The sequence below is a fragment of the Trachurus japonicus genome, chromosome 16, assembly GCF_045865225.1.
Source record: "Trachurus japonicus isolate A0001 chromosome 16, Traja_1.0".
In the NCBI taxonomy this organism is placed as follows: domain Eukaryota; kingdom Metazoa; phylum Chordata; class Actinopteri; order Carangiformes; family Carangidae; genus Trachurus; species Trachurus japonicus.
In genome coordinates this window covers 4723890-4738062 of record NC_140922.1, presented here as the reverse complement: position 1 = coordinate 4738062, position 14173 = coordinate 4723890, and the positions used below count along the sequence as shown (strand labels likewise).

At 40.4% G+C, this 14173-nt stretch overlaps 1 protein-coding gene across 2 annotated transcripts in view; it reads right to left on the bottom strand.

Annotated features, from left to right (window-relative positions):
- dgkb (diacylglycerol kinase, beta) overlaps nt 1-14173 on the bottom strand; it is a 102069-nt gene that overhangs the window by 65996 nt on the left and 21900 nt on the right. For both annotated transcript variants that reach the window (XM_085803503.1, XM_085803504.1), the window contains 4 exons: nt 10437-10580; nt 5897-5946; nt 2151-2225; nt 1178-1297 (listed from right to left, as the gene is read on the bottom strand). In XM_085803503.1, the coding sequence (XP_085659629.1) occupies nt 1178-1297; nt 2151-2225; nt 5897-5946; nt 10437-10580 (389 nt within the window). The remainder of the gene's footprint in view (nt 1-1177; nt 1298-2150; nt 2226-5896; nt 5947-10436; nt 10581-14173) is intronic.

Here is a 14173-nt window from a genome sequence, read left to right as displayed (position 1 = left end):
CCCAAAATCAATAATTCACCAATTTTCTACTCACCGTCATGCCAAGGAAGGGTCTGGAGAACTTTTGGAGTCATCAAAACACTTTTGGAATTCCAGGGGGGGTCCGGCTGGCAACGGGTTTTCATATAATGACGGCAGAGAGAGTTCACTTTTGAATTGTTCAAAACAAACACTATGAAACATCCAATTACCTCCATACTGCAAGTTCTTCTTCCGTGATCATACATCCGATGGTTTACAACGACGAACGAACATCTTGCAGCAAATCTCGCGCATGTGCACAAACATCAACAGAGCCACTGGGAGCTACTGCTACAACAAGGCTAAAAACAGAGATCACATTAATATTTTCTGAACAACTTTTTCATGTCGCGTCTTCAGGACACTTGGGTCAGTACGGACGAGCAGTATGGAGGTATCTGGATGTTTCATAGTGTGTGTTTTGGATGATTCAAAAGTCCACTGACTATCCACCACCATTATATGAAAATCCGTTGCCAGCCGGACCCCCCCTGGAACTCCAAAAGTGTTTTGATAACTCCAAAAGTTCTCCAAACCCTTCCTTGGCATGACGGTGAGTAGAACATTTGTAAAGTATCCATTTAAACTAAGACAGTGTAGATATTACACAGCTGCATCTCAATAAATTAGAATGGAAAAGTTCATTTATTTCACTGGTTCAATTCAAAATAGTGAAACTCCTAAACCCCAAGAATTAGAATATAGTGAAAAAGTTCACTATTGTAACCTAATGATGTCACACTCCAATCAGCTAATTAACTCCAAACACCTGCTAAGGTTTCTTCAGTAGCTGCACTATCACGGGGCAGACAGCTGACCTGACAGCTGGATTCTACTTTATTGAGATGCACCTGTAGCTACCTGCTTCACAATCAGCATGTTAACACGGTCACTGTTAAACTGTTAGCTGGCTAGTGATAGCATTTCCCTCATAGCCTCAGAGATGTACTAGTATGGCTATAGACTCCTTTAAGTGTGTAGTTTCATGGCTTCACCTGGTGATCACCTGCAGACACCACATTCTGACACATGTACAACTAATAACACAAGCTGAGAGTGTAGGGTGATCCCAGGTATTAGATGGATGACAGACACAGCAGTGTGTGTGTCAGTCTTGTCAGTTAGTGAGTCCACTGAGGAGACACCGGTCACTCACCGTCTCCAGGCCCAGCAGCACCAGCAGTGGGATGGTTGTCATGCCGCCCTGGATCCACTCCTCCAGTGACACGGTGCCGTCATGGTCGTAGTCGATCTCCTGCATCATCTCCTGCAGGATCTGCAAACGGAGCAAAATCAAAAGAGATCTCACCACGAGGCCCACAGAGTCTCTTTACTGGAGCTTTTGACCACATCACATGATCTTCATCTGCAGGTGGAGTAGCCTGACTCTCAAGCAGCTGTAGGTGTTCAATTTCCCACATTACAAAACATAAAGTGACTGTTTTCTCACCAGGTATTACCAAAGTCAGTTTTGAACTTTGAATCTAAAATGAACAGAGTTTTAATCATAGTGAGACAAGTCGTCATCCCATGAAATTATAAATATTTTCAACCATGGAGGCCCAAAAATGACACAGGATATAAACAAAAATATATGCATGAGTGATCAATCCAAATTTAAATGAAAGTATAAGACAAAATTTATAAGATTTTATAAGATTTATAGATAATGTAAATTAACAATATTGTATTTTTTCTGCATCAATACAAAAATATGGTAGAAATAAAAATAAAAAGATTAACGAATAAATAATCGCTCTGCCTATTTATTGCCACTGAATTTATTTATCATCTTTTTTAAACCAAAATTGCATTCATTTATCTCTTTTTAATTGATCATGCTCGTCTTTTTATTCCTTATTTGTTTCCTGTGTCACTTTCAGGTCAATAACCTGCTAGGGAAAACAAAAATCATCATTTCATGTAAAAATTGTAGCATTAAACATTTTTCCAGCCTTCTTGTAAAGGAGATGTGGGGTGAAATATTGGTTTAAAAATGATTTACTGAGCTCTCAGAAAGCTGAAGAAGTGTCTGCTAACTAATCTATCTAAAGTTTCATTTCACAGTATCTGAAATTCATAATATCACAGTTTTTTTCTTCTTATTCCATCAGATGTGTGGTTCTTACTGGTTTCAGCTCGGTCACGTCCCACTCCAGGTACTCGGCAACATGCATCATCTGGGAGATAATGTGCTCCAGCTCCTGCGGCGAGACCACAGACAGTCATTACACAGGCAGGAAAATACTATATTTACCTTTCTGTATATTGCAGCCTTACAAGTCCATGTCACTAACTGGCTTTGGCCTGAATAGACGGATAAACAGCGAGTAATAGCAGGTTGGGGAATGTCATTCTTCTGCACAGAGGAGTCGTACGGAGGAAAACAAAAGCAGCGTGGGAAGAGCTGCGGAGCTGATGGTTTAATTACAATGGTTGCTTTTTTGGGGGGGGGGGGGGCAGAGAGGAGAGCGGTGAGGGGCAACATTATTATGTAGTGGCAGACTGAATCTCTGTCATGCACTTTGGGCTTAATGCTCAGTATCAGTGAGAGAGTTCACACATTTACTGTAGAAAGTGACTAAATATCCTGGATTTCCTCTAAAACAATCTGGGGTCACGCTGATCACAGGTTTATTCAATCACTTTGATGCAGTTTACACATCAGAAACATCACTTCTCATCACCTCTGCAAAAGCCTCCACAACAATTCCAAACTTTCTACATGGTCAATAAATAAATAAATAAATGAATGAATAAAATTTGATGTGCATGTTGGACTTTTATTTTGAAAAAAATGTATTTTGACCATAGACTGTATATATAAAAGATTTTGACTGGCATGCGTCAGATACATGCAGCAGTCTAGCACTGTAGCCATGGTAACCGTCATTTGATTGTTTGGAGATGCGGAAACATCTCGTGTTGTGGGTTTTTCTATTTTTTTTTGTAGTTTTATATTTTCTGTTACTTTTGTACATGCAGTTGTCATGGTCCTCCTCAGTTCCTTATTGATGTGCTCTCTAATGCACTTTGCACATGAAACTATGTGTAGGTATTTATGTCGAAAAAAGATAAAGATAAAGATAACTTACTTTCGTAGGCTAGTTTTGAAAAATAAATTAGCTTGGATTTAATCCTACAAAAGTCACGAGTTAATGATCATGGGAAAATGTGGGTCCCAGAGTGAGACCAGTTGAGAACCCTGTGATTAAACCTTTTCACAAGAGTCAGTCATCATCATCATTTTTGGAAAAATAATAACCAATCACAGTATTCTGTTCAAACACTGGACTGGTGTTTACTGTTCTGGGTACATTTGTACTGTCACTTTACTGTATAGAGTTGTGTGCAACCGCCTGTGGAGAACCAAAGAGTTTCAGATTTAGAAGATGGTTCATCCAAATAATCATTATCATGAAAACTGTGCGTCATGTTTCACATGAACGTTTCATTTTAAGATAGATTTATTGGGTGATATTTTCAAAGCAGTGCCTTATTTTGGAACAGATTACAGCACTGTAAATTGCACAGTTTGCGTGCGATGTTTGTGTATGTGTGAAAAAACTGCATCTGTACATGAACAGGAGACTGCACACTGCTAGTGCTCTACAGTAACTGAAGAAAGTAAAGATTGGAATAATTACATTATTGAAAAATATACAGGCTAACCTACAAAATAAGTTACAGTATATTCACACCACATGCAGCATGAACACCCATCAGCACTAACATCAACACCGGTGACTGGTTTTAATATCTCTGGCCTGTTCATTCTGAATCATGGTCAGTTTGATTTGAAACTATTATCTGTAGTTTCTAGTCATTTTTGTTCATTTTGCATCCTAACATGGTTCAATCAGAATCAGACTTGTTGGCTAAGTATATTGCATACATACAAGGAATTTAATGTTGCTCTCAGATTTAGATATAAAAATATGTACAAGAACAACAACAACAATTGAACGATAAGTTAAATAAATAAGAAGAATAATACAAAAATAGTTAAATAAAAGTGGTCAATGGCCAGACTGCACTGTACTGTAACATGTAGTGCAAATAAAATATGAGGGAGTGCAAGGAAATGAACAATAAATACTTGTTAAATATATGAATGTGGTATGAATGATTTGTACAACTCAAAAAAAGTCAAAGAAAAAAAAACTACACAGATCAGCATCAGCATTATGACAACATTAAAACCAGTCACCTGTTTTAATGTTATGGCTGATGTGTCTGTCTCACTCATATCGACCGTATACAAACTGTTTTCATGAGCTGACAAATGAAAAATGCATCAACACTATGACAAACCTTCTTTAGTGGTGGATTAACTTAGTATTTGTTCAATACAGTTCAAACAAATACAATGAGAAATGCTGAAGTGCACACAGAGTAGTGACAGAGATGTTTGTGATGTGTCAGCTGCATCAGAGTGCTGCTGTGTCCTCTCTCAGCCAGCACTGGGTGGGAGATGACTAATAACTGGATACATTACAGAACCCCCTCCACCCACCTCACCCCGGTCCCCTGTCCCCGGCCTCCCAACCCTTTAATTCTAACACCCCACTCCCTCCTACGCACTCTCTATACATACACATCCACACTGGTGCCCTTTCATTCATAAATACGCCCATGCCCCACCTTCTTCCTCTTCATGCGTTGCCCTCTTTTATTCTGTCTTTTCTTTCTGTCACCCATTCATGGACATGGACCATATGAACTGTATGTTTTGTATCATTCACACATTAAGTGCTCTGACTGAAAGAGACAGAGGTGGAGGTGGGTGTAGAGCAGCAGCAGAGTGCTTACAAATATGAAACTAATTACTAGTACGCGTTATTGTTGTCATTGTGGAGCCAATTGTATTCTTTTATATACAGTTATGCATTTTTTTTTATATATTTGGGTACTATTATTTGGTATTGGGTAACTGAATATTTTAGGTTCTACTTGATACTAGTAACAATACTGTCTAATTAATGTGAAGTGCAATATTCACTCTGATCCACAGTTAGTAAAGTAACAGCTTCACATGACGTAGCACTGTTTTCATGTCACTGTCACGTTTCTTCATCACCACTATTGATAAGGTCGATTGACAATATGATTACAATATTGTGCAGTGCAATATTGTTTCTAATTTACAAGCTCATTTCTTTTTCAATTGTATATATTGTCTATATATAGTCTGTTTTTTCCTTGTCTCCCTAAACACATACTTTAATTTTACACTCTTTCTTTCTTTCTTTCTTTCTTTCTTTCTTTCTTTCTTTCTTTCTTTCTTTCTTTCTTTCTTTCTTTCTTTCTTTCTTTCTTTCTTTCTATTCCTGTTCCTTTTTTCTACCTGTATGCCTTCCCCATTGTTAATTTATCTCTCATTAGAGAAATTTAAAATTAAGTCTTATCCCATCTCATCAATGGAAATAGTCAATGTAATCAAATCAGTGTGTTTAAATCATGGGCACACAGCTGAGACAATGAGTTCATTCACTGATTAAGTGGAAACTTGTCAGATATTCTGGTGCTTTATTCATCATTTTAATACTTTCCAAAGGGAAATATTAACTTGAGTTTTGTTTCTTTAATGTTCATTGTGTTTTGGGTATTCTATTTATTGTCTTTAGTATTTTTATTTATTCTACTTGTGATGCTGTTAGTGGGGTGTATCGATGCCAAACCTAATTCTGATGCACAGAAATATGCAAGGACAGTAAAGTCTCTCTCTCTCATGACAAACAAACTAAATATCCTATGGTTTGAGGATGTTGGTCTGACTTTGTCTCTGTTTTCTGTCATCTTGTAATACAAACAATGAACTGAGTAATCAGCAGATACATTGACAGTGGAAATACTTGTGAGGAGGAATATTTACCGAGCTGTCCAAAGACCCGTTTCCGTCTGTGTCATAGAGACGAAACATAACTGTGGAGACAAAAACAAAACACAGTGTGAGCACCCTGCACCTCTCTCTCTCTCTCTCTCTCTGTCTCTCTCCTCTCCCCTTTCTCTGTGTGAATGTCACCGTGCACTTCACCGCCTGCAGACACAAAGCCAAACCTCTACCATCGTAGTCGTGCACATATGAATGCCGCAACTTTTAAGCATCCTCCAATTATTAAAGCGTCACCATGGAAACAGGCAACAGCCTATCGCAGCCATGACGTGGGAGCTGTCCGGCGTCATGACGTTGCGTATGCATCTGAAGGCAACAGAGTCGTGACAGCAGCAGCAGCAGCAGTAGGACCTGGCTGCAGATCATTTCCATACTAAAGGCTATACTTAGTGCTCCACCTCCACCTCCACCAGAGCGCGGTGGAGGTGCAGCAGAGAGCGGCCGCTGACATCATAAGGAGCTGACGTCAGACGGCGGTCCGTCAGGCCACTAACGAGGAGCTAATTGCCAGTTTCCTGAGAGACTGTGACCTTTTCAGGCGAAGGAGTGATGGGGGAAGTGATGCAGGCGTCTGCTGTTGGATGGAGGTTGGTGGTGCTACAAGGAGGTGATTGCGGTCACCCAAAGAGGCACCAGAGAGGCAATAAAGTGTAAAATATGATGAGAGTTGTTGTTGACCTACAAATAAGCTCAACAGCAACGTCTCTGTGAAGGAAAAACTCTTTCGAAAAACTCCAAACCCTTAAAGGGATAGTTCAACATTTTGGCAAATTGGCCCATTGCCATAATTGCTATAGTCATAGCAATAGGTTCGTTACCTTTAATTGTAGGTGTAAGCTATTTTTAGTACAGCGGAGCGCAGCAGCTGGCTGCTCAGAGCTACGCTATGGAGGCTAAGGGAATTTCTTGGTTTCCCTCATTAAACTCATCAAATACAAAATCCCAAAACTCCACAGCGCTTTTGTAGACAAGTTGTGAGCTGCACAACCACCACGCTATGAGATAATGACGGAACGATACGAAACGGAGCCGTTTTCGCCGTCCACATTTTCAGCAAGCAGTCTCCGTATTTACCTCGAAAACGGCTCTGTTTCGTATCGTTCCGTCATTATCTCATAGTGTGGTGGTTGTGCAGGTCACAACTTGTCTACAAAAGCGCTGTGGAGTTTAGGGATGTTGAATTTGATGAGTTTAATGAGGGAAACCAAGAAATTCCCTTAGCCTCCATAGCGTAGCTCTGAGCAGCCAGTTGCTGCGCTCCGCCGTACTGAAAATAGCTTACACCTACAATTAAAGGTAATGAACCTACTGCTATGACTATAGTGATTATGGCAATGGGCCAATTTGCCAAAATGTTGAACTATCCCTTTAAAGCAGAAGTAAGTGATATATTTGTGTTAATATAAGTCTTAAATAGTTATATCTTCCGACAGCAATCACTTACATAGAGTGTTTGGTCTGAAACACGGGTCTGTCAGTCACTCTGCTCTGCTCTGAGCCCAGGAGAAAACATTTATCGTATCCTACAGTTTTTATCCAATGAGGAGAGAGAACGGCATGCAGGGCTGTGTGTGCAGCCAAGGGACGCCATGAATGTGGCGACGTAGGGACAAGGACTGTTATGGTGCGTTCAAGGAAACTCGTAGACTCGTGTTTTTCCGTCCTGTGAAGTGGTACCAGTTCGATCTGGTACGAGTTCACAGGTCAGAAGTTACGAGTGGCCGTTATAGTGACTTTCACCGGTAAAACAGGTCGGAGAAACACGAGTGGGTCGCCTGGAACGCAACAAAGTCGTAAGTTGTGACTTGAAGCTGTAATTTACGATTTCAAAAGCCTGCCTGGAACGCAGCATTAGCGAAAACGACCGGATCGCTTACTTCTGCTTTAAATCTCTCAGTTAGAAGAAAATAAAGCCCTAACAGCAACAACACAAGGTGCAGACCTGTTCTGACAGAGAGGAATAAAGTTGTACTGAACTGAACTGAACTGATGTGTTTATGAATTTTAATGAGCCAAAATCTGAAAGTTGTTCCAGTCAAAATCAGTGCTTTGCTTTGCTGCAGAGTTTGTGTTGGTTAATTCTCTGCATTCAACACCATGGGTTTCACTTACTACAATTAAAACTGAAGCTTGTCGAACACATTATTATTATTAAGGTTAAATAGTACAACATATTAAAAAGAAAAAGAGGCAGTGTGAAGACCAGAGGTACTCAAAATCTGGTTTAATTTTGAACTTAAATTAAATTGCAAGCAAGCAACAAACACTTTAGCTTTATAATTAATCAACTGTTGATTAAATATCAATGCTAGATTATATAGATTTTGTTGCATTGTAAACTTTCCCTGTTTAAGCTGTTTCCTCTTGTTTTCAAGGGATTTCTCTTTTTATTCTCAACAGTTTCTTCCTAACTCCTTTGCTCTACTCAGTCTCACAACCTTTAACTTTTTGTGTTGCTTTACAAACTTAAGTAAACTTTTTATTAATGATATTGATTACATAACACCAATAACTAACACATAACACCACAGCTTTGTTGAAATATTAGCGAACACTGCCACATCATCCAAATTTTTTTCTTTTTTTACATATAATTTATAAGAATTTTATTTCTCATAAATTCTACAAAACCTTATGTTTGAAGACTTCTCTTGAAATGCCACAATAAGGCAGCTCGAACCAGATTCAAGATAACAGAAAGTATTCACAGTATTTGACTCCTCTGTCAGCTGTTCTCTCTGTTTCAGATTAAGATCAATGTTTGGGTGAATTTGGAACAACATCAGCAGGCCGTCTTTTCAGTGCACAACTGGCTTGTTTCTGACTAACACAGGATGCGCTTGAATCTTGTCAGCACTTCTCAAACAGGCCAGCAGATGGAGCCGTCTGCTACGGAAACAGAGTCAGTGTGGACAGAGGAGGGAGAGGCAGGGTGCAGGAAGACACCATCCACAGTTAAATCCATGGTGTGCTCCCACACACAAACAGAGGCCCCATCAGCTGAATTATTTAGTCATCTCTGCTGCACTTAATGAGAGCAACTCCGCTCAATAATTCAGCAGCTGGATGAGAATTACAGCAACACAGAAAAAAAAACTCTGATGGTCAATTAAGCGGTGTAACCTGGTGAATAAATGATGCGCTAAATGCAATTAAGAGATGTGGGAAGATGTGTCAGTAAACTGCAAACACGAGGCGTTAAACATCCCATCGCAGAAGATTTATGAGATTTGCGATGAAGATTATCACCAAAGAAGACGAGTAACAGAGTAGAAGTAGAGAAGAAAGTGAATTTCATTTGATATAGAATTAAGAGTTTTGGTTCCAAATGGAAAACACATAAAGGAATTATTTTCACCAGAGGGAAAGAGCAACAAAACAAGAAAAAAAGACAAAGAGAAAGAGAGAGAGATGCAGAAAGAACAAGAGGCCCAGTAAATATTTGGATACAAATAAATGTTAATACCACAGTTCAAATCAGCCCCGAAGACGTGTACGTTGTGTACCATCTGTGCTTATTTACAGTAATAACATCATGTCACACTAACAGCATTTTGTTTCAATGAGCATTTATGAGGAAATGGAGACAGAAACAATCTCACTGGTTGAGTTAAATCTCTGCGGTCGCACAATTCTTCTGAAAGCAAATCTCAAAAGGGTAAGTTGAGTCAACAGAGACAATAAATTACTAAAATTAATTGATCTGATTCATTTTTCATACGTCCTTTTATTCCTCTGGTGCTCCAGAACTTTTCTTTCTGTGGCAAAGAGGAAATTTCGACAGGAGCGATTTTTACAGTGTTGTGAGTCTTTGGGAGATGTAATTCACAGGCACAGGTTTTTTTTTTTTCATTTTTCAGCTCAGCATCTGGAAAAATACTTGATTTTTTTTCTTTTTTCTTCACACAGGCTGTTTCATTCATTTGCGGCAACAGCGGCAGATTCAAAGGCTTTAGGAACAAATAGGGGAGCTATAAAAGCAGATTATAAGTGTAACATGAAGGTGGTCATTGTGAATATTCAGCAGTCACATCAGCATTAGCCACACCTCATAGGCTACAGTATATAAAAGGTACGTTTTGTTAGCTACAACAGATGTTGCATCCTATACCAGGGCCAAGGGAAATACTTACATCTGATTGGTTGGATTGTTAACACTGCAGATCAGGACACGTCAAATTAAGTTGAGCTACTGTTCTAGGGGTTTCTGTCGACTAACTTTGCTACTCAGACCCAGCAGGGCGAGAAATCATGAGTCTGAAAACCTGCTTCCACCCACTGAGGTTTAACTCAACCTGTGACACTGGGGGGTGGGGAGGGTGGGGGGGGGCTGTGCACTGATCCAGCATCAGGACTTCACTCACTGTCTGCACATTTACACAAGAATTAAAGGGACATTGTGTAGGAATTACTGAATTATTGATTAATGAAAAACAGACTTTTGAACCAAATAATCGATTTTCGTGAATAGATAAAAGAAATGACACAATGTCCCTTTAAACAGTCAGGTGACACTCACACTCCAGCTTGTCCTCGGGACGCCCGCCCTCCAGCAACGACAGGTAACACACGATGTCCTTCAGCTGCACCGCGTCCAGCGGCCGGGGCGGCGTGGGCGTGGGCGTCTTCAGAGGGGTCGAGCTGCCTTTGATCAGCTTCAGCCCTGGAGGGAGAGCAAAGGTCAATCAATCACTCAGTGCTGGGTGGTGTCCGGTCGCCGGGCAGATGGTTCAGGCTGAGCCCCATCAAAGGCTTTGCTCTCGTCTGGAGCCGAATCAAACATTAATAACAGGACGGTTGGGCCTGATCTCCTTGGGTTTAATGATCCAGGGTGAAGAGCACTACATGGTGTTAAGTCATTAACACTCTCTCCAGTCAGCTGATAAGTGTGTTATGACCGGTCATCAGCAGTCAAGTCAAGTCAAGTGTACTGTCCACATGAAGGGCCTTCAGCGGGCGGCACTGCTACGTAAAGGATTGTGTTTTCACACTTGTGACAGTGTGACAGACACTAAGACAGTCTCTGCTCAAAACAAATACTTCTATATATAGAATAATATGGTAGTGTTGTAGTACTCCAGAGCGGTCCTGGTTTTGAGACCGGTCTTGAAACCACATTTTCAATCGTCTCGGAATCAACCACATTTTTACTCGGTCTTGGTCGAGCTGGACTCTGCAATGACATCTTTTCTTCTTTTCTTTTTTACGTTAATGTCTCCATCACTCACTGTTTAACAACACAGCGGTGGTCTGTCCTCTTCTACAAGCCAGAGCAGCAACCGCTCCACTGTCCATCGCTCTACACTCAATCTTGAGTTTGTTTTCACTGCACAATTATCCGAGTACTGATTTACACATTGGGTAAAAAGACCCAAACGAATTCTACCTTTGTGTGACTGACGAACTATGCAGCGCCCGTTTCCTAGCAACAAAGATTTTTATATGATGAGGTTTTTAGGTTTTATTAGAACTAACTGGAAAACGGATAAAGATGTCCAGTTCCCGGCTACATGTGAAGAGACCTTTGACACTGGACAGTAACGACAAAGACGCTGTGACACAATCACGCAACCCGGCCTCAAACGCAATGTCCAAATGGAGGGATGCCTCTCCTCTCCTCGGTAGCAAACGTTATCACGGGAAAATATGATATAGAAGAAGTAAATAAATAACAATACAAAGATTCAGAAACGCAAACAAGATAGACAATGTAAAAATGAAATGTAAACAGTAAAGCTGTATATTTACTCTATATACACACGTAGCAATAATAATAGTAACATTTAATTTGCCTTGCCTTTCATGCCTTTCATGAGACCCAAGATCTCTTTGCAAGAAGAAGAACAACAACAAGAACAAAATAAAACGAACAGCAAAAACACGGACAAACAAACTAGCAGATGAAGCCTGAAAGAACAAGTGTCTTTTCAGCATCATTTAAACAAATGATAAAACAACATCTGAACAATTAGGCTACCAGGTGTAGATCTCACAGATCAGGAAAGGCCAGTCTAAATGCCTTAGGCCACATGTGCATTTTCACAAATGTGCATTGTAGCAGGTTTAGACCAATTATATTAAAGGCCCTGTCGCACACAGTAGCCTAGGCCTACACAATCTAGAGAGTATAGAGTAGAGTAGTTAGTTATCAGAGGGACACAGACACCTGGATGGAGTTTCTGTTATCGCCCATTTCTCACTTGTAATCAACAACAACATTGGAGCTACAAGGGATCTCAAATGTTTCTGAAAGCTGATACGTATCTATATTTAACTGAGTCCTTAGTAAGACTGTACAGTACATTCAAAGTCAGGGTTAAGAACCAGATAAGTCCTGATGCAGCGCAGTTATGTACCTGGGACTGTCCTGGAAGAGAGGGGAGCCCAGACCGAAGGCACAGCTCTCCATTTATGAGGCAGCCTACTCTCTTTCACATATGGTCATGAGCTTTAGGTAATGACCAAAGTGAAATTACAGATACAAGCGAAAGCCAAAATGAGTTTCCCTCACAGGGTGGCTTGGACGACCTGTAGCAATAGGTTTGGAGAGCTCAGACGTCCAGGAGGAGCCTGGAGAACCGCCCCTTCACTTTGATAGAAGCCAGTTGAAGTGGCTCGGGCGTCTGACTCGGATACCTCTTGAAAGCCTCCCTGTGGAGATATACCGAGCATGTCCGAGAGGGAGGAGAGCTTTGGCAGGCCCAGAACGTGCTGGAAGCTTTTTATGTATACATCCAACCTGGCCAAGACACACCTCGAGTTCTCTTAAGAGTTGGACGGCATGGCTAAGATGTAATTTAGATTCATATGAGCGGTGGAAAGTGCATGGGTGGATGGATGGATGATAAAGATTGGCCTTTCATCAGTGATAATGATATGGAGTAAAACTATTTCAGAAACAGCGTGGTTAGACGGCACAAGCCAGCACGCTTATGAAAACCCTGCATCAAACCAGAGACAGACAGGACATTAATGAAGCTGCTATTATTCCTCTTCAGTCCTCTAGAGTGACTGTACTGTATTAATTCATAAAGCCAGTGTATACATCCGGCTGCATCAGTTATTAATTACACTGCAGGCTGCACACACCCTCTGAGGCAAATGTGGAAGAACAATATGCATTAAATACTCAAAGCAGAGAGGTGAGCTGATTTATTTAATCAAATTGTTCATTTAAGCTGCATAAAACAGATACTTTTCTTTTCTTAAACCATGTTATGGTAAGTATGGGATACTGTCAAATCTGCTTTAATTCTGTCAAATCTGATTTTAAGGCTGAGTTTCGATGGCACTGGATGTAACATCAATGGGCTATAGAAACTTTAGTTCTAATTGTGTGACCAATATATAATATATGTAGACATGTATTGACATCATGATATGTAAATACTACGTACCACTGCTGACCTAGGGAGCTGTCTTGTTGTGTTGTGTATCTGTTTGTATCTTGTTGTGTTTTATGTTGTATTTGAGCATGTATTATATTGTATGGGACATAAATTGCATTGATACATTGTAAATATGTTGTATGGACCCCAGGAAGAATAGCTTTGGCATTGCCATAGCTAATGGGGATCCAAATCAATCAATCAATCAATCAATCAATCAATCAATCAATCAATCCATCAATCAATCAATCAATCAATCAATCAAAATGCAAAAATGAATGTCTTGCTAATATCAAATAATAATTAAAGGGATAGTTCACCCAAAATTCAAATTTCACTCATTGTCTACTCACCCTCATGTGGACTAAGGGCTGGGAGAAGTTTCAGAGTCCTCCGTGGCTTCTCTGAGTTGCAGGGGGTCTCGGCGTAGCAGTGCATGTCCATATGACGGTAGCAAATGGGCCTCACTTTTCTTCATCCAAAAGACACACCAAAAAACATCCAAATACCTCCATACTGCTCGTCTGTAATGTCCGTCTTGTATTGAAGCCCCAACATGAGAAATTGTTCCGAAAAAAATTAAATAGGTATATATTTTAAGCTTGTCCGTCCAAATCTCGACCAGGAAGAGCAGGGCTGGGAGCTTCCGCTACAAACAAGCTTAAAATATAGACTTTTTTTTCGGAACAATTTCTCATGTCGGGGCTTCAATACAAGAGGGACATTACATACGAGCAGCATGGAGGTATTTGGATGGTTTTTGGTGTGTCTTTTTGGACAAAGAAAATTGAGCCCCGTTTGCTACCGTCATATGGACATGCAGTGCTGCACGGAGCCCCGCTGTAACTCAGGGCTGGGAGAAGTTTCA